Genomic DNA, 22,109 nt, shown 5'->3' with positions numbered 1-22,109 from the left:
CGCATATGTGAGAACACAATCAATACTAAAAATTAAATGTCTATAACGGTCGAAGCTGGATCTTTAATGCTTAAATAATTGAATGTGAATTATGTATAGGTATATATACTATATATATACAAGCATATATAGATATCATATTCGTATATGTATCACATTCGAACTGCGGGTCGAATTGGTTTTCCGAACTTATAAACGCAATTAAACTACTGTAATAATATCACGAATTAAATTAAATCAACAAACAATTTTTAATAATTTGATGCTCAATCAGGCATCAAATTATTAGAAAGAATGTGCTAATTTGTATCAGTTTGATAAATTGCTTCTCATTTTTTATAACTTAAATCGCGTATTATATATTTCGAGTAGAGAGAAATATGTAACGCTTTTTTTACTACTGCAGTCCACACTTTGTGTTTAAATTTAATTCTTTTCTATTAAAAATGTTTTAAATTTACTCTTCTTTTAATATTATTCTTTCAATGAGAGACCATTTACAGATTTTTTTCTTTTACTTTTGAGGAGCATTGGATAGTGTAGTAACTAAAAATTGGAAATATTTTTTTCCAATTTAATTCAATATATGTATATAATTCTGATTAATTAAATATTGGAGACTTTGTAAAAGTATTTTAAATAAACGTTTTATAATATTTATACTACTTCATATATACCCATTTAGATTTTTTGGAATTTATATTCAATCCGATATTGATGAATGTTATATATAAAATATTTTTAACGTTACAAGGTATTTGTGATTTTAAGTGTATTTTTGTACATTTATCTGATATTTGATCCAATAACTTGTAACTCAAGGGCAGTTTTCTACCTCCAGATATCTTTGATAAGCATACATAAAAACACATATATACATATAAGTGTATAAGAAATGTACATTTCTTTCTTACGTCGCTACTATACTCTACACCATATTTATAATAAGCATATTATGTTAAAATTAAATTAAAGAAGAATGCAAATATTCTTTTTAAGTGTTTAATTAAAAAAATTGCAAGCGTTTTCTGAAAGTAATTTATGCAAAATTATACATTGAAAGAACATACGTTCATTTGAGTTCAAGTTAATCAAGTATAAAAAATTATTAAGTTAAACTGAAGATATTGTTAATAAACATGATAAGTATGCATAAAAGTTATCTGAGAAACAAACGAACTTGCATAAAATTTGCAAATAGTTTATTCGTCAGTGATAGACGTTATATAGCAGGCAATATTTTTTTCCGTCAAATTTAAAAGTGATATGAATGCATCGCCTAAGAAGCGAACGAGTTTGCCAAGAAAATCAGTAAGATAGACGACCCTGCGTTAAACAGCGACGCTTCAACTGTAATATATTCAATTTCTATTCCTTCTTACATCCAGGCTATCACCCTTTCGCTAAACGAAGCTGTGATTATCACTGCATCATAAATCTATTCACTGTCAAGCTTTTTAGCCTGTTAATATCAATTATTTGTTTCATTGCAAAATACTGTGCGAATGTCAATTGAATTGAAATTTTCGCGATTTGTATAGTATTTTATAAACTGATAAGTGGACTTTGTAAGAATTATGAAATTGTAATTATTATTGATGATATAAACGAACATCAATCATTCTTTCTTGAATATTGCTGAAGATAGATTAATAAAATGGTTGAATTAGGTTTTTATTATTAAACTTTGAATTTTTTAATAAAAAGTCAATGTGATACAATGTTGAATTACTCGTATTATAATGAATGATCAGATTAAGTTTTTTTTATCGTAAGACATCGTAATGTAGCCCAAAAGAATATTTAACTTTCGAGAACATCGACACGGTATAAGATAAATCTCTTCAGGATTTCATCGTCGGATCTACCGCGTAATGGATTCAATTTCTTTAGTCCTGTCTATCGCTACCATTCTCTTTGGCTTCCTTACCTTCTCTCTTTGTCTTCGAACTCGAGTCGAGCACCATCTTCGGTAAATGAAAGTTTGGCCAGATTATCGCGCTTTCGCGAGAACGAAATATGGCCGCGCCGAGTACCATTGCAAACTCTTGAAACGTTCGAGTGTCGTCGATTTTATCTCAAGCTTAGCATTTTCGAGCTGCGAGAGAAACTAAAGCTCCCAGAAGCTGCGGGCTCTGAATCGGAGTACGGCGGAACGGCAAAGGACATTATAGCATCGTACAGCATTGAATGATAAGGTCGTATCCAGGTCATCGCAGTTCGAAGTGGGCAATGCGGCGTTCTACGTTGAAGTAGACGCTGAAGAATAGGAATTCAGTTTGGAAATAGAAAGTACACGCCCCGAGAAGATGGAAAGGGCAATGGGTTATAGGTAAACGAGATGGGGGAAAACACGTCGAAAAAATGTTTGCGCATTGTGGCAGGTGGAATAAACGAAGCGAGTTTCGAATAAGCGAAAGAAAGGAAATCTTATGGAAAATAAAAATGGTAATGGTTGATATATAGATACGAATGGAAATGCAACGAAGTGCATTATGCGATGGAGAAACCGCATAAAAGCAATGGCTGGACGATGTTGAAAAAGTCGAGAGACTGATACTAAACGGGAAGCTGAACAGAAGCGTTGATAGAGTATCGAGGGCGAACCGAGATGGAAGATACGGGAAAGAGAATAGATAGGTTGCGCGATCAAACTAAATAACGACGCTCATGCCGCGTCGGCACGTGACAGTCTATCCTCATGTCTCCTTTTTTTTCTTCTCTTCGATTTCCTTATGACTCCTTCACAGTCACCTTATTCCATTCACGTTCGACGAACGAGAACGGGATGCATTAGTGGTGTCCAATTACAGGGTAGTACTTTGGCTGCAGGTCAGGCGCATCGTTGTATACCTGAAGGAAGGTGGCGATATGGTTATCTCAAGTGAGAAAATAATAAACTAATTTGCAAGTCACGGTCGATGCCATCTAAAGTCAAACTGATAGGACTAGTAAATGAAGCTTTTTGAACCCTAAAATTATTGTTATTATCTGAACATATTTTTGATTGGACCTTATCTTGCGAAAATAAAAAGGAGTGACATTGTGCATATTAGCAACTCTTTTTACATTTCAACTTGTTTTTTTTTTTTCTAAAAAAAACGATACGAAAATTATCCTTGTAATTGTTTTTATGTTTTTTCTCATTATTATTATTTTTATTACTCATTTATTATTATATATTATAAACTCATTATTATTATTTCTATTATAATAAACAAGTAATTTTACAAAAAAAAGGATAGATATACATAGACATATCTTGTGTAATCTTCGTATCAAACATTAAATTTTGTTTTATGTGCCTGTGTTATTACTACTACTGTTGGTAATAATTAGTTTTTTATTTTTAAAAAATAAAGACATGAAATATATACGTATACGTTTTATCGATCATAGTAGTATTATTGTAATATGATTATATCATTTAATAAATATATATTATATTATATATTAAAATTATTATCACATTGAAGATAAATTGTACGTTGTTGTAATACTAAAGACGCATAAAAAAAGCACTCTAGTAATGAAACGTTAAACTGCATGCTGAAATTGTATTAACGGATGTAAAGATTAATAATTCAATATATATTATATATCGAATCGTTTCTCATTTATGACATAGTGTGAACTAGCGTTGATTATTCGACATAATTTATTAAAATGGGCGGTGAATTTAACTGAAAATCCTTTCATAAAAAACTTTTCGTACACTATTTGTCAGAGAGTGACATGTGTACAATGTAACGAGTGAGAGAGAGAGGGAGAGAGAGAGAGAGAGAGAGAGAGAGAGCGCTTTGCTTCTCTATTGAGTATGCATTTTTATTGTTATTTAACTTACATGACATTGCTGTAAAAGTTTTATTTATTTTGTCTAGTTTATAAAAAGAGTAACATATGTTATGCATACAAATATTTAATTTTATATTATAGATATAAATAGCACAATATAAAAACTGTTTTATATTAAGAACAGAAATAATATGTTTTTAAATATTTTTTTAAATAATTTTTATATAGCATCGCGTACAAAAAGAGTATGTTATAGACTTTTTAATTCTACTTACAAACAAAAAATTAATTTCTAATTATTTTTGTATTTTAATTTGAATATTTTATGTTTATGTGTGTCGCGTGTGGTGTATGCATATGTATATACTTTTTTATGTTTGTGTAATAATTCTCTCTATAATATCTCCATTTCACAATTAATATTCAAGAAATTGTGCTTTTATCTCAACTAAAATATATTACATTTCAAAAGTAACTGTACTTGAGAATAGTTGCTATCACAATTATCATTTTCCTTGGTCTGCACAGAGCTTGGTGAATTTCTTCCTGATATCACGTGAAAATCAATATTTCAGATGGCACTTCGAAGCAACGCCCTTTGTTAGATAGTCTCTGTGTGATCAAACTTTGCATTTCTGCGATTGTAGTTCACGATGTGGAAATTCACATTCAACATAAGTATCGATGACTGTCAGAATCGGTGTTTTATTCCGATTTCGATCAAATTTTCCTCGAATATTTGTCACGCTCTACTTTTCAATCATGTTTCGTGAATTTGATAAAAAAATTTCAAAAATATAGTAATATATCGCGATTCTTAATTTACTGGATTTCAATATTTCTGTGTTAATAATTGAAAACAAAGGATACACACACAATTAACTATAGAAGGCAAGTCGATAGTTTAGTTTTCTTCAATCATGTATAATATAAGAAATAAGTTAAACATTTATTAATTTTTATGTAATAACTTAAAAGAAAAATAAAGTATAAGCTAAAAATCTAATAATTTTCACGGAGCATACTTTAAAATGGTATAAATATGAAATAGGAAATAATATTCTTCTGCACTTAAATTAATTTTACTACTAAAGGGAGGTTTTGATTGGATGATACAGGTTTGCAAATATCAAAACTTAAGTATTATTAAGTTGAGAAAGATAAAGTCTAATTAAATTTTTATAGAATAGAAAAGTATGAAACTATAATAATTATTATGTAATCTTTGTTAAAACTGAAAAATGGAAATTAAATATTTTATAGAAAAGATTAACTAAGAACTGAAAAAGAAGAGGATATTAAGAGAATGATATTAGATATTATACAAATATATTCGTAAGAAGGAATATTATATGTAAATCGATGGTACAAAGCAAATTAAGAGATACCTGTGTGTAACATCTCACTTCTTTACATACATTGATAAACAAGTACAAGCAAAAATATTAAAATATAGAATTGAAAAAAACAGGAAAGGAAAAACATGAAGAGACTAATTAACACAATCAATCTTTTTATGTTCTTCATGTTCTGTAGTTCGTACCGCGTAACTACCGCGTAGTTCATTGCTGGCCTTTTCGTTTAGATCTTTGATATTTTGGTTATAAAAAACAACATAATTATTTATTAATTTTAAGTATCACAAGCTGCGTGGATAAAATTACTATCATAAGTAAGTAAACGTGAAAATTTTAACAATGTTGCAATACAGAAAATGAGAAAAAATTCACATGCTGTGCGACTGTCGCGATAACGAGGAATATAACAATGAGATCAGGAAAGACATCAAGCGAGTTTCGTTTCATTGTGTTCTATTGAGAAATAGCAGCGTATCATCAATTGCTGTTGTAGCATTCTGAGAATCGTTGGACGATGCCATAGAAAAGCACCGTCGAAAAAGACTGCAAGGAGAAGCTCTAACGATCAAGATTGTATTTTCTACGAGGATGCTCTGTCCTCGTACTTATCTGTGATAATGTTTCTTTTTAATTAAAAATACGTGGTTTTTCTGAAACGGTAATTTGAATTCAAGTTTCCTCGCTATTGCTAGCGGAAATGATTTCATCATTTGGCGCGCATGGAAGCTTATATTTAAAAGAGAAAGTTAAAACTCGTTGACGATAGCGGTAATCATTTGCGTGCAATGAAACTTTTTTTATCATTCATGAGCTTAGAACGTAAAAAATAATTTATCTGCGCGAGGCTTTGATATAAACTGATGATTTCTAATTAAGTTTGGCATACTTTTTAGATGCACTTATGTTGGGTGTATATTCTTTTATTTATTTATATAAATATGATCGTAATTTCCAAGTGGCAAGACGTGGTGTAACGAAAACATGGTTTTTGTCATTACTCAAACATTCATATTATTAACATGACTTATCCATCTCTATTATCGTTGATATTAAACTTTGATAATTTTTGTTAAATTAATATCTGTTATGAATTTTAATATACATATAAATTTTAGTAAAAATATTGAAATATTATATATAGCTTAAAAATTATATTCAAAATTTTTTTAATTATTTATTTTAATGTTACTTAGTATATTGTTAATTCAATACCTTGTCAATAATATCACCAATGATTAATAATGTCTTCTTCATTCTTTCATAATTTTTGTTATAAATAATATATTTATATAAGATATATATAAATATATTATAATAAGATATTTATTATAGATTATAATAAGATATTTCTGTTATAAATAATTATATAGTTTGTAGTAATATTTTATATTGAGAATTTTTTTTCCTTTTGTGATTGCTACAATGTTTACCTGCATTGTGTCTTTCTAGTAAATCGCAATGTGCCAAACACAATCGAATCAGTGTAGTGATATTAAGCTAATACTCTGGGAGGAGCAAGTCAGCTTATCGGGTTGATGATTTACCACGGCTATCGCAGTGCGCGCAAGCAGTTTACACCCTTCGTGGTGGTAGAGCCATAGAACGTAGTAGTGCAGGCGGCGTTTAGGAAATAGGGGCGAGAAGGTTGTCGGGTGCCGGAGCTAGGTTAACCGAATTCAAAATTATTACGGTCTGGCTTAACTCTCTCGCGTATCCCTTCGCAGTGGAAACCGACTCCGAAGTGACGGCGCGGCGGGACGAAGTGGAAGCTTCAGAGATGCAGCACGACAGAGACGGAATCAGAAATGTGGCGTAACGACGATAAACGGGGAACGGTTATGTGAAGGCAAACCGCGAAGTAGGAAGTAATACAGAGGAGTATCGGTGATCAAAAGAGAATTATTGTGAGACGATATGGAAACGAAAAGTGTACATACGTATATATGATTCTCGTATTCTACATCGATATAGTCGAGCACGAAGTGAATGGTACAGCCTATATAATCTAATAGTTATTCCCTGTTTTCTAATAGTTATTGAATATTTTAATTTATATATATATAGAGACATATACGGGAGACAATCGGACGAAGATTTCTTGAACAAAAATAAGTCGAAAGTGCAGAATAAACTTTTTTCGTCCAAGACATTGTTTTTGAAAAAAATCAAGATCGAAAATCACGTTGAATACTGAATCTAAAAAATTTTTTGGAATGAGATTTCACTCCAAGAAATTTAGAGAGTATGCATATACACTTAATGAAGATATATGTGTGGAAAGGAACTATAAACATTATCATATTTACATAACACCCACATGACTTTACAAGTGGCAGGATTAAATAAAGTATGACAAATAGTTTTTTTTAAACTTTATTTATTTTATTAAAATTACTAACAACAGAGCCTTGGAACAAACAGAGCCTAAACAAGAAAAGTTTATTCTGTATCTTCGATTTATTTTACAAAATTATTGTCGACTAATATGAAAATAAAGTGAAAATATAAACCATATTTTCTATAAATCATTTTTTATATGTATAATTAAATATGAAGCTTTAAATTTTATATTTAATCAATTATAATATTTTTCAAATTACAGATTTTTATTGTAGCTTTATAAAAGGCACGATTTTTATTTTATTAAAGTTACACTTTGAAAGATTTAATGTAATATTATAGTATTAATATAATGTATACTTAGTATATGTTAATTGAATATTAATATAATATTTTATTTTACATTTATATTTTTAGCATTTTTATATTTTGTTTTCAAACATAATATTACATTACGTATAAAATTTATAGAACTAGCGAATTGTACACTTTTCGTAACTGGAAATTTGATATTATTGTAACGAATTTTTTGATAAAATTTATTCATGTAATTTTTAGGTAGATATTATTTAATAAAAATATACAGAAGGCTAGACATGAAGTTCAAAATATGAATGAGAGAAAGTAAGAATAGTCCAATACATTTCATTCGTTTCGCACTCCACGTCGCTTGCGCTGCACTTGCAAAGACTGTACGAATCGTCGTAATTGCTTCGTCTAGTTCTACGTTTGAGTCTGGTTTATGGATCGAGATATCGTATATTGGATTCGAGGTACGAGCTAGGGATCGTATACAAACTCGGTTTACTACCTGCGTGCTGATTGAACTTGTTCGTTGTGACCGTGTGCCGTCTGGTGCTGTTGATCGTGATACTTCGGCTATCGCTTCGAAACTGACAGACAATTTTCGAAACCGATGACGACATTTGGCTCGGTAACGAGCCAATTAATGAATATGGCGCGTTTATTCGCGATGGCAACGTTGAACGTGAAGAGTAAGGATACGTGGCATATTGTCGATATTATTATCTCTCTTTCTAGCTATGTGCATAGATCTTACATCTAATTTAGTTGCATATGACGCTGCGAATATTCCAAATTCAGAGAAACTGCGAATCTATTATTTATCGGATAAAATTGTTTGCGAGATTGCAATTAATAAACAGAACTGGCGACTGAATTGATATTATCTATTGCATTGTTCTTCTTTCTCTAGAAATGTTTCCGCAGTAGTCCCGTTTAGTAGCTTTGTCAAGCACGAATAATTATCTATTATGTCAATTTTGTAGTATGGAATATTTTTTAAACTGTACTATTAGATTAGTATAATATAACCGATTCTATTGTAATTCATTATACTTAACATTTTATTACATATTTTGTATTTAAACTGTTATATTTCATAAGTTTATAACAATATGGATGATTACAATATTTATGGTATGATATTAATAACTTAATATATGCGAGAGAATTATGTTTACAAAAGAAATATTAAGAAAGAAAGTTTAAGAAATATTAAAATATGATATAAATTTGTAGAAATATAAATTGAATTTTATAAATTTTATATAAATTTTAAAATAATTTTTTTTCTTTTCTGAAAAGAATCTTTATTCTCTCTCTCACTCTATATGTATATTAATAAAATTATACAAAAAATTAATTTAATTGTAAATGGTATATAGTGTCTGTGAATATTTGTAAATTTTTAGTATGGTTAAGCGAAGTAAAACAATATCTATTTTATTATTTGCAAATAAAAAAGAAAAAGTGCTTGTTTTAACTAAAATGTTGAAAAACTCGAAATAGTTTACTTTTTCTTTTTTTATAAATTACGTTTTATTCTTTTTCTCTTCAATTTTTAATTTTAGCAGTAATTACCACGGTATTTACAGAGATTGCTGGAGTGTTTTAAAAAGACTATTACGATGCTAACAAAATGCATTTGATTTATTTACACATGGAAGAACGCCATGAAAAAATTATTTCTCATAATTAGATTTTGTTTGATTCTTTTACAATGATAATCTGCAATACAGTGCGCATTACAGTATTCTACTAGACCAAGTTATCGAAGTTATCGAAGGAAAACAAAAAGTATCTAACACAGAGATTGCAAGGAATTTCAATAATTCAAACGCATCAATAACTAATTATATGTTGTATAAGTTGCTTGTACGAGACGTTGTATATTAACTTTTTATTTCTAGGCGATTTACATTATTTCAAATTACAGTTTCAGCACGCGGCATAGCTGGTTTTATCATAAATACAAATTCCGAACTTCAAGGTATAAAACGGGAGCATGTTATCGCAGTGCAAGTGGCGAGATCTCGATAGCATTATGCGACGAAACATAACGTCGATAATAACGAAGATAATGAGAAGCATATAATAGTGATGTTAATGAGTGTTTAGTGATGATAAAATAGAGTATTTTCTCGGGTATTATATTCTTACTTTCGATTTTATTTTCGATACATTATTTTTGCTTTCTTACAAAACGGTGAATAAGCAAAGAAAATTAATCAATCCTTTCAATTTGCTAATGGGAAATATGTTCCACATTTCTTTTCCATCAATATAGCTACTAGACAAGAAATTTGAAAAGCAAACAAATAAAACAGGTTTTCTTTTGTAAAGTCACAATTTAACATTTATACTATTGTATATATGTAAGACTGTTATAATTTTTGATATAATTTGATATAATCTATCTTTTTTTGAGAAAATACAAAATTTCTTAAAAATAGTTTTATTTATAAATTGTTTGGATAATTTATTCTTTCTTCGAAAAGATACGAGTGCCTGTCCTCGGTTGGAATATATTAACGAAGATGGAAGAGACGTCCTGCATCGGTGAATGTATGGAGACGATGGATTTTCTTTCCTCTTTAGTTACTTTCGTCGGTTTTCTTCCACACTAGCAACTCCCTTCTTTAGGCGCCGACACCACCAGCATACCGAATAGAATAAAATAGCGATTAATCATGGTCGTACGGATGGTGGTGAAAAATTCTCGAAGAATGGAACCGCGACGTTGATTACATCCTGAAACGATGACGAACGAGTTTCGATCGATTCTTTGAGATTTTGTGGTGGGAAAATTATTGAAGAATGTTAAAGAGTGTCGAGGAGTTTGAGCAATTTCGAAGTTGGCACTTTGCAGACTATAATATATACATATCTCTAGAAACGATCAGTTTTTATGGATGACGTGTAAGATGAAACGTCCTACAAAAGAAAATTCAATTAACAAGAATATAAAGCATGAATGCAAAAATATTTTCTTGTAAATGTTTGAAAAAGATATTAAAAATTTTTCGAATAATTTAAAGTATTAAAAATATTAGAATATTTAAATAAATGAAATATATATGATATTACTCAAAATGTGTGTTACATACTACGAGAGAAATATATTATAAACCTAAAAAATAATATATGTATTATATATTATAACTCGAAATGTGGATTCAATAGATTTATGGATGAAAAATTTTTAATATCTTTTTTACATCATTTGCTCTGATTCCTCATAAAGTAGTGATTGACTTTTGTAATTAGAAATACATAATCTAAATTCACACACACACAACGAAGATGAATTATTAATTAAATTAGCGAATAGGGGGGAATTTGATCTAATTGTAAGATTACCTTTAAAATTATTTACGTAATTTCCATTTAGATTTTTGTCTTCAAATTTTTTGAAAGTCTATATATCTATGTATTTTCTTGGATATTTGAAAATTTCAATATTTTATCGTAGGTATAACGTACATATACTTTACATAGTTTTAGAACATTATTTTATTTTTCTGACATTAGGATTGTGATTGTTCCAACTTTTACACGTTCCTCTTTCTAGCGAGACATCAGATGGAAGGTTGCGCATATTATATGAAGTAATAGCCGATAATTATGTTAAGCGCTCTAGGCGTCTGCCACAATTTACTTTCGCTTATACCCGACCACGATTAATTATATACGCGGATATTAAGAAGTTTACGTATTGAACCGCGGTGCGCCGCGTCGAGAACAAGTTTTAATAAGCGACGGAAAATGTATATTAAAGTATAAACGAGTTTTCGTGGCCGTATGAGTTTTCCTACCGACGAGGGTACATTTGTATATGCAGTGCTGCATTGTATTTCGGTTCAAATGCATTCTTTATGTGGCAATGCACTTGTTTCGTAAATGGTTCATTAAATAAGAAGAACAACATTAATATTAAACAAAAGATGGCCACTGAATCACTCGCGTTCGAAGCCACCAGCTTTCTTTGAGAGAATCACGCAAACTTTGTCGAGAGTTTCTACGAGTTTTACTAACAATAAGTATGCTATTCCAAAGTACGCAGCGTAACAATAACGTTGTCATATAACCTAAACTTCGCCTTCATTCTGACAGACAGGAAATCTCGTTTCTCTTAAAAACAACGATTTTTAAGAACAATTGTCTAAGAACGTTTTCCAAGTTGGTAATTAAGTAACAATTTAAACGATATCGAAAAATGGTACTTAAGAAAATTTTCTTCCACACAACTACTGCAGGAAAAATTATTTAAAAAACACATTAATATACATTTTTTTATTTCTCTCTTTTAACATTGGATTGTGCAATTATTAACAAATTATAAACTGCACACTGGAATTTAGCAAGTTTCATATATTCAAACATTGTTATTTTTCTCTGTTATATTAATATTGTAAAAATAGCCGGTTATACGCATTCGTTGCAACGAATATATTGGTATGCATATTGTTACCTTTATTTTGTTTAATATACTCCATAGATGAATATTCGCATCGGTTAGCTGCATGAAAGATGCAGCGAGAAATGTGGCCACTGAGGTTTATTAGAGAGCAATATGCGCAACTTTAAAATTCAATAACAAACGTGGAAACGTATACGTTGCTAATATTTTAAAATTCTACAATAGTTAAATACCTCATATTAAATTAAATTGATTTATTTCTCTCGTATGCACTTACTTATATTCTATATTGCATAATCAGCTCATTGTCCTATCGATTTTGTATTACAAATGAAAGGTTCCGTAAATTCTAAATTGAATTTTGTGAATATATTACTTTAGAATCAATTTTCTACTGTGGCTTCGCGTGATCCTCTTACTTATAGTAATTTGTGAGATACTATGATCGATAAAAATATTTCGAAACAAAAAATTGATTTGACGATATGTCTATATTTTTTTCGATAAAGAATTTTTTTCCAATATTTTTGAAATCAGGTGTTTAATTCATATTAAGTGACACAAACAATGAAATAAATGATATATACATATAAGAATAGTTATATACATGTAGCCACGGTAATTAATTCTGTCCCTAAGAAATGTTCACAAACTGAGAAGTGTCATCACTCACATGAAAGCTTACCAAATATAAAAAAATTGTTGATTGATTTTTACAATAATATGTAGCTAATTGTTTAATACTTAGTTATAAACTTGAATTAATATATTATTATTTAGGAATATGCTCTTCGTGCTATTATACATTATTCTCATTTCCGTTCAGCTGTCTTTTGTAATTATATTTTAATTTTTAAAAACTTGACAGTATCGTTCACTTGAACATTGGATATTTGCCGATCGAAACTCGATAAAATGTTTTTTTGAGCGACAAACTTTTTAGAGTTCGTAAAGTTCCAGGAGTAGGTACTTTACGTGCGAGCTACTTTTATTCACTTGAAAGTAGCGCAGAACAGAACTGATCGACGGATGGGAACGTGGGGATTAAAAAGACACAACGAGCTTGACATTCCTCGTTTTTGTGTGAAGGATTGGGAGCGGCACTTTCCCTTTTTCTCTTAACCTTACCTATTTTACATTCTTTCGTGTCCGAATCTTAGCATTATCCATGCCATAATGCTTTCTTATCCATCTCGTCCAAAAACATAGAGACTGGTCTGCGCGATCCGTATCTAAGTAGTGTATCAAATGTGATCGACAATAATGAGAGAGAGGGACCGTGAAAGACGGCCAATCTCTTATTCTCTCTCCCATTATATCGTTGAATGGAAACAGATACAGATTGGTCTTCCACGGTCCCTTTCTCTTACTTTTATCGACCATTTTGACCACGGATCGCGCAGTCCATTCTCTATGTCTTTGGTCCTGTCTCATGCAGAAAAATTATTTTTGTTTCAGTGGACAAAAAATTACGCGACATGGTAACAGGTAAACAATAAAAAAAAGAGTACGACTATTTTCGAAAATGATTCGTGCGTTTCACTCAACTTTGATTTTCTCTCGTCACTTCACTCGTTCCTCCTGACGTGCCTTTCCTAGGTACATACGCCATCGCATTACGCTTATTTCGATTTTCATGTCGTTCGTATGCCACGAATTTGCTTTGCAATAAGAAATGTGTCGACGATGCTTTGCATATTACAGTAGAAATATGTGAAGCTACGTATATCGTCGTTCGAGCATACGCGGCGTATTCGCTCCACGAGACCGCTAACGCTCAAAATGCATCGCTCATCATACCTACATAAATATCTATTCCTTCGATGACAAAAAAGACGTCATTTATCGAGACGTGACTTAAATTTCTCATTAGTAACTTCGAGATAATTACGAAAGCGTTTCGTGACAGCGCGTTTTCCTGCTCTAGCGTCATGTAACAAACTTCACAGCTTGTATTGCTGCATTTACATAGTGCGCGGAAAGTTGATGTGCACGTGTACATAGCAGGTCATTCCTGTTTTGCATCGCCGTCGCCGTCGCTTTGTCGCGAAGTTTATTAGAAGATGACTTTTTGCTGGAATGCCTTTATCACACAGTCTTCACAGTGCAGTGAAAACTTCAACTTGGCGCTACAAGACTCGATGTATTTTTCCTTTTGCTTGAAAGGAGCGAGATAGGTATGCCCTCGGCATTTCGGCGTTTCTTTGCGATTATTTTTCCTTTAGCGGAAAATTATTCTCTTGGAAAACTAACATTTTACAGATTATTTTCAGTTGTTTGAACCCGTTACTACTCGACAAATTTAAATACTGTTGCTATTTAAATATCAAAATGATACATAATTGTCAAAGGATCATGATATGCATATATATAATGTGCAATATTTGAAAATAATAGCGTTAAATTTGGAAAGTTTGGAGAAAATAGAACAAAAACATTTGTTCAATCTATATACTATAATGAACCTTTACTTACTTCACTTGGAGACAATTTATACAAGTAAAACAATAATAATTTTCCCCATTAATAGATGGTACTTTTATAAATGTATAAAGTCTACTAATTTGATTTACTAGTATACTTTGATTTTATTCGATACTTCGTTATGGTGTCTCTTCGAAGATTACAAGGGTCGCTATGTAACCGGCTTCGTAAGTTTTCAGCTTCCGTTAAAATCCACTTCCGGTATAAGCTCACGAAACGAGACGGTATTCCTCATTCTAACGAGGATTCCGCGTTCATGAATAGTTATTCGTTGCCAAAAGATTTCATGATTTTGTCATGACTCCTCTGGATTTTTGCCTTCGGGCACTTACGAAAACGGTTCTCATAAGAGCGGAAACGAAATCAACCCTGATACAAGGGCACCAGGTATTAATATCGACACACGGTTTAATATGCCATTACATTCTTGGAAATCTCTGTCTTATTTGGTATCCTTGTAAACGCATAAAAATCTTCCGTTGAAAATCGACCGATATATAAATAACACAAATAAGCAAAGATAAGTTTTATTTGATCAAAACGGATTTTAAATATGAAAAAATAATATTAAAAAATATATTATTTATGTTACATTTATTGATTATACGCATTGTATAATTATACACAGAGAGAAAAAATTTGTTATGAACATTAATCCTATGTCACAACGGTCAATTCCATTTGCAAATATAATATAAGGATCGCAAATTATTTGCAGGTGTAACAAATATTTATTTTTTTGTATTCGCTGCAAAAATTATTTGCAATAAATACAAAATATTTGTCAAATATGCAAATTTATGTCAAATATGCAAATTTATTTGCTATAAACAGCAAACTGACAATTAAATTTTGCAATCCTTTTGCGTTCATAGGAAAATCATTTTTCTTCGTGTATTATCTATTGATTACTTATTTATTGATTACTTATTTATTGATAATAAGAATTTCTAATCAATTTCAAATTTTTTAAGAGACAAGAAAGTCTATCGTTAAATAAACTGAAAATATTTTAATATATTCGATAACTTTTTTTCTTTTTGTTTTTATATAAACATTTTGTAATTAAACTTCACGTGCTATATTTGTTTCTATTGTATGAATAAAGTGCTTCTCCGCAGAATTGATGATTGCGGAATAAAAAGTGGGCGTGGTCTACATTGCACGTGGCGCAAACCTTACTAAATTATGCAAATGCTAAAAAAAACTTTGGAAACTAACAAGTCGTATCGTAGCGTGGAAAACAGCATAAGAAGACGTTGAAGCGAAAGCCAATTTGGATTTAAACACTATATATAAAAAAGAGCTGGAAAGACATCTTCAAAGCTGCGGAAGAAAAAGAAGATCATCGATGCTTTTGTGAGCTGAGGGTTAAATAGTGACAGCCGAATAACCGAGACATCGAATTGTAAGCGTTGGCTAAATGCTGCGGTCAAAGGTCTAGGACACTCTATATAATCAACTTTGTGACAGTTTAATGATCGATGCATATACTCGCCTGAATAATTAGTCACTTATGCATGTAATGTGAACATATTAGCAATATTCGATAGTATTATTAATAGTATTAATAACGATAGATAATGGATTATAGAAGTAACGTAATAAATGTGCATATAGAAGTAATTGTAACGATATCGATATTTTTATTTTTATTTTTTGTAAAACAGACCAATATACAAAACAGAATATATATAAATAGAAATCTTTTAATAAATTTTAACCATAAAAGGTTATTTTTCATAAAAAATTTATATTAAAATTTGATAATTTAATTTATATTTTACTATTTTATAATTTGTTCAATTTACTTGTAAGTGTTTATTTTACTTATCTTTTATCTTTATCGAGTTGTTATAATTTTTTCTGCTAATGCTCGTAGGAAGTAAAAACAAACGGAATATAAAATATTAAAAAAGGTGAAAAGATAAAAGCTTGAATTAGTGGAAGAAGTTATGTCCATTGATATTCATCTAGCTGAAGATTAAACGATTCAAAAGGTTAGTAATGAAAAACTGCTTTCAACACCAAATCGGCAAAAATTAAAAAAACTAAAAAATGAATTCGTTTACAATTTCATGTCATTTCATAACATATCTATTTTACAAATAAAAAAACCAATTTTATTTATACCATTATGACACATTATGGCAATGAAATGCTGATAATTCAAGTATGTGTGAAAAATGCAGGGAAAATTGATCAAGCTCGCAGTTCTTCTGATCATAGAAAACTTGACACATATGTGTATATACGCTATTCTGTATAACGGCAATAAGCTCTTTGTGATCTTCCTGACTGCTATATGGGTTACCAGCAAACGGAATTTTGTCGTTGTCACTCTGCTCTATACACGTAGTCCAAATCCGTCCGACCGAGTAACGACCTGTTCTATTGGCACATACTTTCTGTTCCATTCTGCATTCGACAGAAAAAAAGAACGTAAAAGAGTGTGAAAGAGGACGAATAAACAAAGAGAAATACAATCCCGAAGCTTGATTCACTCTGTCATGAATGCGTATACACGCTTGATGTTCCTTTTTCATAAACTTCGCCAATTTACCTTGCTTCCTTTTTTCTTGCTTTTGTTTTCCAGCAAGTACGTGCAATTTGCAATTACAACAATTTTGATAAACTTTACGTCTCTAAACATTTTAAATGAGGTAGTATTTTATCGATATAATTCACTTTTGAGATATATCGAAGAACATAATATAATGAACAATGTATTCTGATATACATATATATATATATATACTACATGTAGGTATATACAGGATGTCTCACGGGAAGGTGTTGAAACTAATCAGCTGTCATTTTCGAAGATATTCAGTTATTGAAAAAACAAAAATTGTGCTGAAAAGAGGAAAGTTTTTAGTATAAATAAAATTTAACAAAATGTTTGTGTATCAATTAATTTTATTGATGAAAAATATGCTAAAATCAAGTAAACGCTAAGATTAATATTTAAGATCGCAGATAAGATCGAAAAACAGTTTCAGATTTAATAGCAGCTATTTAAAATGTTATTAGCAATATTAAAAACGATATGTTAGAAAAAATTTTTACGAGTTTTCGTAAAAAAAATTGTGTTTTGTACAAATTCAGATGGTGCACACCCCAAAAAAATTACTCCTTGGGATTATGAGCAATTTTTTTCATCAATAAAATTAATTGATACACAAACATTTTGTTAAATTTTATTTATACTCGTTAAAAATTGCAGACTTTCCTCTTTTCAGCGCAATTTTTGTTTTTTCAATAATTGAATACCTTCGTATTCATACCATACGAAAATGACAACTGATTAGTTTCAACACCTTTCCGTGGAACATCCTGTATACTTATACTACATGTACATACATACTAATGTACTACATAACCGGTTAGATTATATATATAATTTTATTGATTAGTAGCTTGGTTTTAGCTCCCTTTCGTCAATTATTTTTAAAACTGGTTGAAATTAACTTTTCACGTTTAAGGAAATAAGAAATGATTTAGCTGACTTCGCAACAACTCTTAAAGTATATACATTATAATCTCTGATTTTTCTGCACGTTGAAAGAACTTTTCGGATCACTGGTTAGGATGACCATTAAGGACTTTTTCCTCGGTCGATCGCCAGAAGACACCGCGAAACCCTTTCCAAACAGTCCATCCTCGTCACCATTCACAAGCTTGCGTAGTTGCAACATAGCACTGTTATCAGTGGCAGAGGAAGGGGGCGAAGTGGAGAAAGGTGGAGGGTGTCCGTGAAGAGTGGTATGCTAGTGGAAAGTTCGGTATTTCCTCTTAACCTCCACCTGTGCCACCCGGCACGGCCAAGTGATCCTTGGTACTCGTGCCTCCCACCCAATTGGGGATTCGATCGACGTCGAAAACTTCCAGCCATGACCACACAGCCCCATGGTGGCGCCTCTGTCGGGGCGCCTCATAAATACTATAGCGAGATTCTGCCAGCGATGGAGGGATGAACGAAGAAAGAGAGGAAGAGACAGAAAGAGAAGCAGCGAGCGAGCGAGAAAGGAGAGAAGAGGGGGAGGGAGGGAGAGAAAGAGAGAAGTAAAGAGGGAAAATGGAAGACGGAGAAACGCTCGCGATTTCACCCCCGCGTTACCCTCGTCAACCGTTACAGAGATTCCGACTTGCGCGAGGAGAACCACTGCAGGAAAACGCAGGATTTTAACACAAGGACGTTCGTATGTGGATATAGTCTCCACGTCCTTGTTGATGCTGTATGTGAAAGGAAGTGTGTGACGGTGTCTCAGCTGTATTCGTCGTAGCGAGAAGGATACCGATGGCGATGTTAATATAGATGTGCGAGGATGTCATAGCATTCGTGGACGTCTCCACATTTGCAAAGGCGTCGGTGGATATGATTGACTGTTAGTAGTAGTAACGTGTACGCTGTGACGCACACCAGTGGATCTCGATCGCTGATCGAGTAGGTGATGGTCTATGATTTTGCAGCAACGCGACTATCTCTGTCTATATTCATAATACATCAACGTTTCGCGTGACGTCGATATCGGACTTCCTGCATGATATCGGTACGAGACACCAAACAGCTTGATAACGTAACAGCTTGAATAGCTATGATTTTCAGCAGAAATTGACGTTAGGATAATACCACTGCTTAAGATTGCGATTTGATAATTGTAGCTTATGCCGAAATTAATAGAAATATTTTTATAACACAATCTTTTACTAATGTATCTTATTAGAGCTTACGCTGTAAATACTAACGATATCAGCAAACCCTTTGGCTCATGATAGTAATACCAAAAGTTTCTTCTATACGCAAACGCTCCTCATGATTTCTCACAGCATTTGGCTCTCATACATACCCTTCGCTCGTCCATGTTGAACTCGCTGTTAGTGTAAAGACATTCGCAGCGTTCATGGCGAAGGATCTTTCCACACAGACGCGACTTCCAACACTATCTTCATACTTCTCTATTCTCACTATACTCGTAGCGAGCTTCTGCTGGCGTTGGAGTTGCTGATAGTGGTGGTAGTAGATGAAAAGGGAGGTTGGGAGCGGGCCAGTGTGGAGGTGGATGACGTCGGCGGCGGCGGCGGCGGTGGTGGTGGCGGTGGTGGTGGTGGCAGTGGGGGAAGGCAGTTTCTGGGCGGTGGAGGGTGCGGATCGTCGTCCGCAAAGCCGTGCGTTCACCCCGTGCCGCCACGACAACAGGGCGTCGTTCGTTCTGGTGCGAGCGCCGGGAGTCCGCCGGGGTTTCGTCGAACTTTCCTCGAACCAGCGGGTTGAACTGATCAAACCGGTCGTTTGGCCGGGTATGTAGTTCGAATTCTGTAGCCGTGCCGGAAACCCGGGCCCCTGCGGACTGATTTGTGCCGCGTCAAGACGATTCCGTGTTTAGCTCTCTGTGATCGACGCTCATGATCAGCAGCACGTTTCTACCAAAGTGTACCACGTGGCTACCATCGAACGTGGCGATCCTATCGCAACGCAACACACCTGCAATCTCAAGGTTGGGTAGTGGCCGTATTGCATGTCTCATCTAGGATTTACGCCAAGACCTATCCGCCGAAATATGAAAACGGACGAAAGACCTTGCGGTTAAAGTTTGCTACGGGGTTGTGGCTATTCTTGAGCTTGAACATCGACGAAGCGGAACAGGCATCCGCGCTAAGGGAAACTTGATCAAAGCGTGTCACTTTTGGACAGCGGAGAATTTACGCTCGAGGAACGGTGTGAACGAACAAATTTCTTGCATGACCAATCTTGTTAACGAAGAAAATTGTTGCCATAAAGAACGTCACATGGTTTTTCGGACGATCTTGTCAATGAGAAAGGACGTTCGGAAGCGATCGGATTAAAGTTTGAATTTATTCTTAACGAAGAGCAGATTGGATGTAGAATTCACACGGCGGATATAACGCAAATGTTTAATCATTCAGCATCGGTTGTGGTTAATAGTTAAGTGTGTGTTGTTGGAGTTATATATTGGAATTCATTGAAGCGAATTTCATATGTCGTCGGAAATAGATGGATCTGTTAGATGATGCGAGAAGCTTTGTGAAGTGAGATATAAGATCAGATTCTGTGAAGTGACTGCAAAAATAAGCGTCAGTGTTAGTGAGTTGAATTTCGACCAATAGGTCTATTTTGTTCAGTTCCTAGGCCAATCGCCAGAGATCGCACGATCGACCTATTTTGGATTACCCTGTATAAACGTCGTGGATTCGCGCCCTTCGTCGGTACAATGAGCACGTGAATCGTCCCTTAAAGTGAGAATCGATCGGACCGCTTGCGTACGAAACTTCGTGGACTGGTAAGTTCACGAAGAGGTCCGCGAAAATTCGTCATAAAGACAAGCGTAAATGAGTCTTACTAATCAGACTCATTTCTCATGAATTCAACGCCATAAAAAGGAGAGTAATTTTTAAGAAGTTTCTGTCTAAAAATTACATTGTTGGCTTACGTTTTGAATTAAATTTTGAATTAAAACGTTCGTAAAATTTTGTCAATGTTCGCAAACTTTAAATATGACTTACGTTTAAACTTTTCTATCTTTCTCTAAAAAGGGTTTGAGGATATTGTCATAGACAGAATTAAATATTTTTGGAAGATATTTGATAAGTTGACAACTGAAAAAATAGATAAGTTATATAAGAGTTCAAGAGAAGAAATTTTTGACAGTTTGAGAAGACGCGACTGTATTTCTTGATACCATCAATCTGTGTCACTTTTTGATGAAGAGAAAGTATTGTTTGCTACTCATCACTGGTCGATCATTATTAATGATGCTAGTCGTCAGTATTGTTATCTGCCGTAATAGAGACTTTATTAAATCTAATAGTTATGTCACTTATAGGATATTTTTGATATTTTTGTATATTTGTTATTAATAAGTAACGTTATACGGAGAAAATTTAAAAATTTACCTATATATTAATCATAAACATTAATGAGACTTATTTTTTGCTTAACATTACTTTTAATTATTACTATGTAGAAATGGAATTATATACAAATATATAATTGATACTTCTCTAACGGTTTAGTTAATTTCAATAATTTTGACATTTACAAATTTGTGTTTGAGAATACTTTAATATTATTTAACTAATACAATTTTATGCTATTTTAACTAATTAAAAATTCCATTTAAATTGAAATAAAAATTTTAATTATTATATATTACAATTTTTTTATAATTTATTGTAATAAATAGTTTTATATGAAAAATAATTGCATAATAATCTTTACAAGAGATTTAACTACAAGGAACCTGTCGCAATTGTCAGGGACCAATTCGATTCTTCTTTGTTAAACACAAAAATCTAAGAAACACATTCTTTTATATCGTGGCTCAATTTGAAGTTTGAGAGGAGAAAAATCCCTTAAAGCTTAATAGGGCAGGAGTATTTTTAAAGAT

The 22,109-nt window shown here is 32.3% G+C and overlaps 1 protein-coding gene across 1 annotated transcript in view; it reads left to right on the top strand.

The window, feature by feature from the left end:
- Positions 1 to 19,975, top strand: part of LOC108722495 (uncharacterized) — a 39,658-nt gene extending 19,683 nt beyond the window's left edge. Inside the window, exon 5 of the mRNA XM_018447641.1 lies at positions 19,681 to 19,975. Coding sequence (XP_018303143.1) covers positions 19,681 to 19,975 — 295 coding nt within the window. The remainder of the gene's footprint in view (positions 1 to 19,680) is intronic.
- Positions 19,976 to 22,109: the final 2,134 nt, after the last annotated feature.

The sequence above is a fragment of the Mycetomoellerius zeteki genome, unplaced genomic scaffold, assembly GCF_001594055.1.
Source record: "Mycetomoellerius zeteki isolate Tzet28-1 unplaced genomic scaffold, Tzet1.0 scaffold206, whole genome shotgun sequence".
Classification (NCBI taxonomy): domain Eukaryota; kingdom Metazoa; phylum Arthropoda; class Insecta; order Hymenoptera; family Formicidae; genus Mycetomoellerius; species Mycetomoellerius zeteki.
The sequence above is the reverse complement of the archived record's forward strand: the minus strand, read 5'-3'. Positions and strand labels throughout refer to the sequence as shown.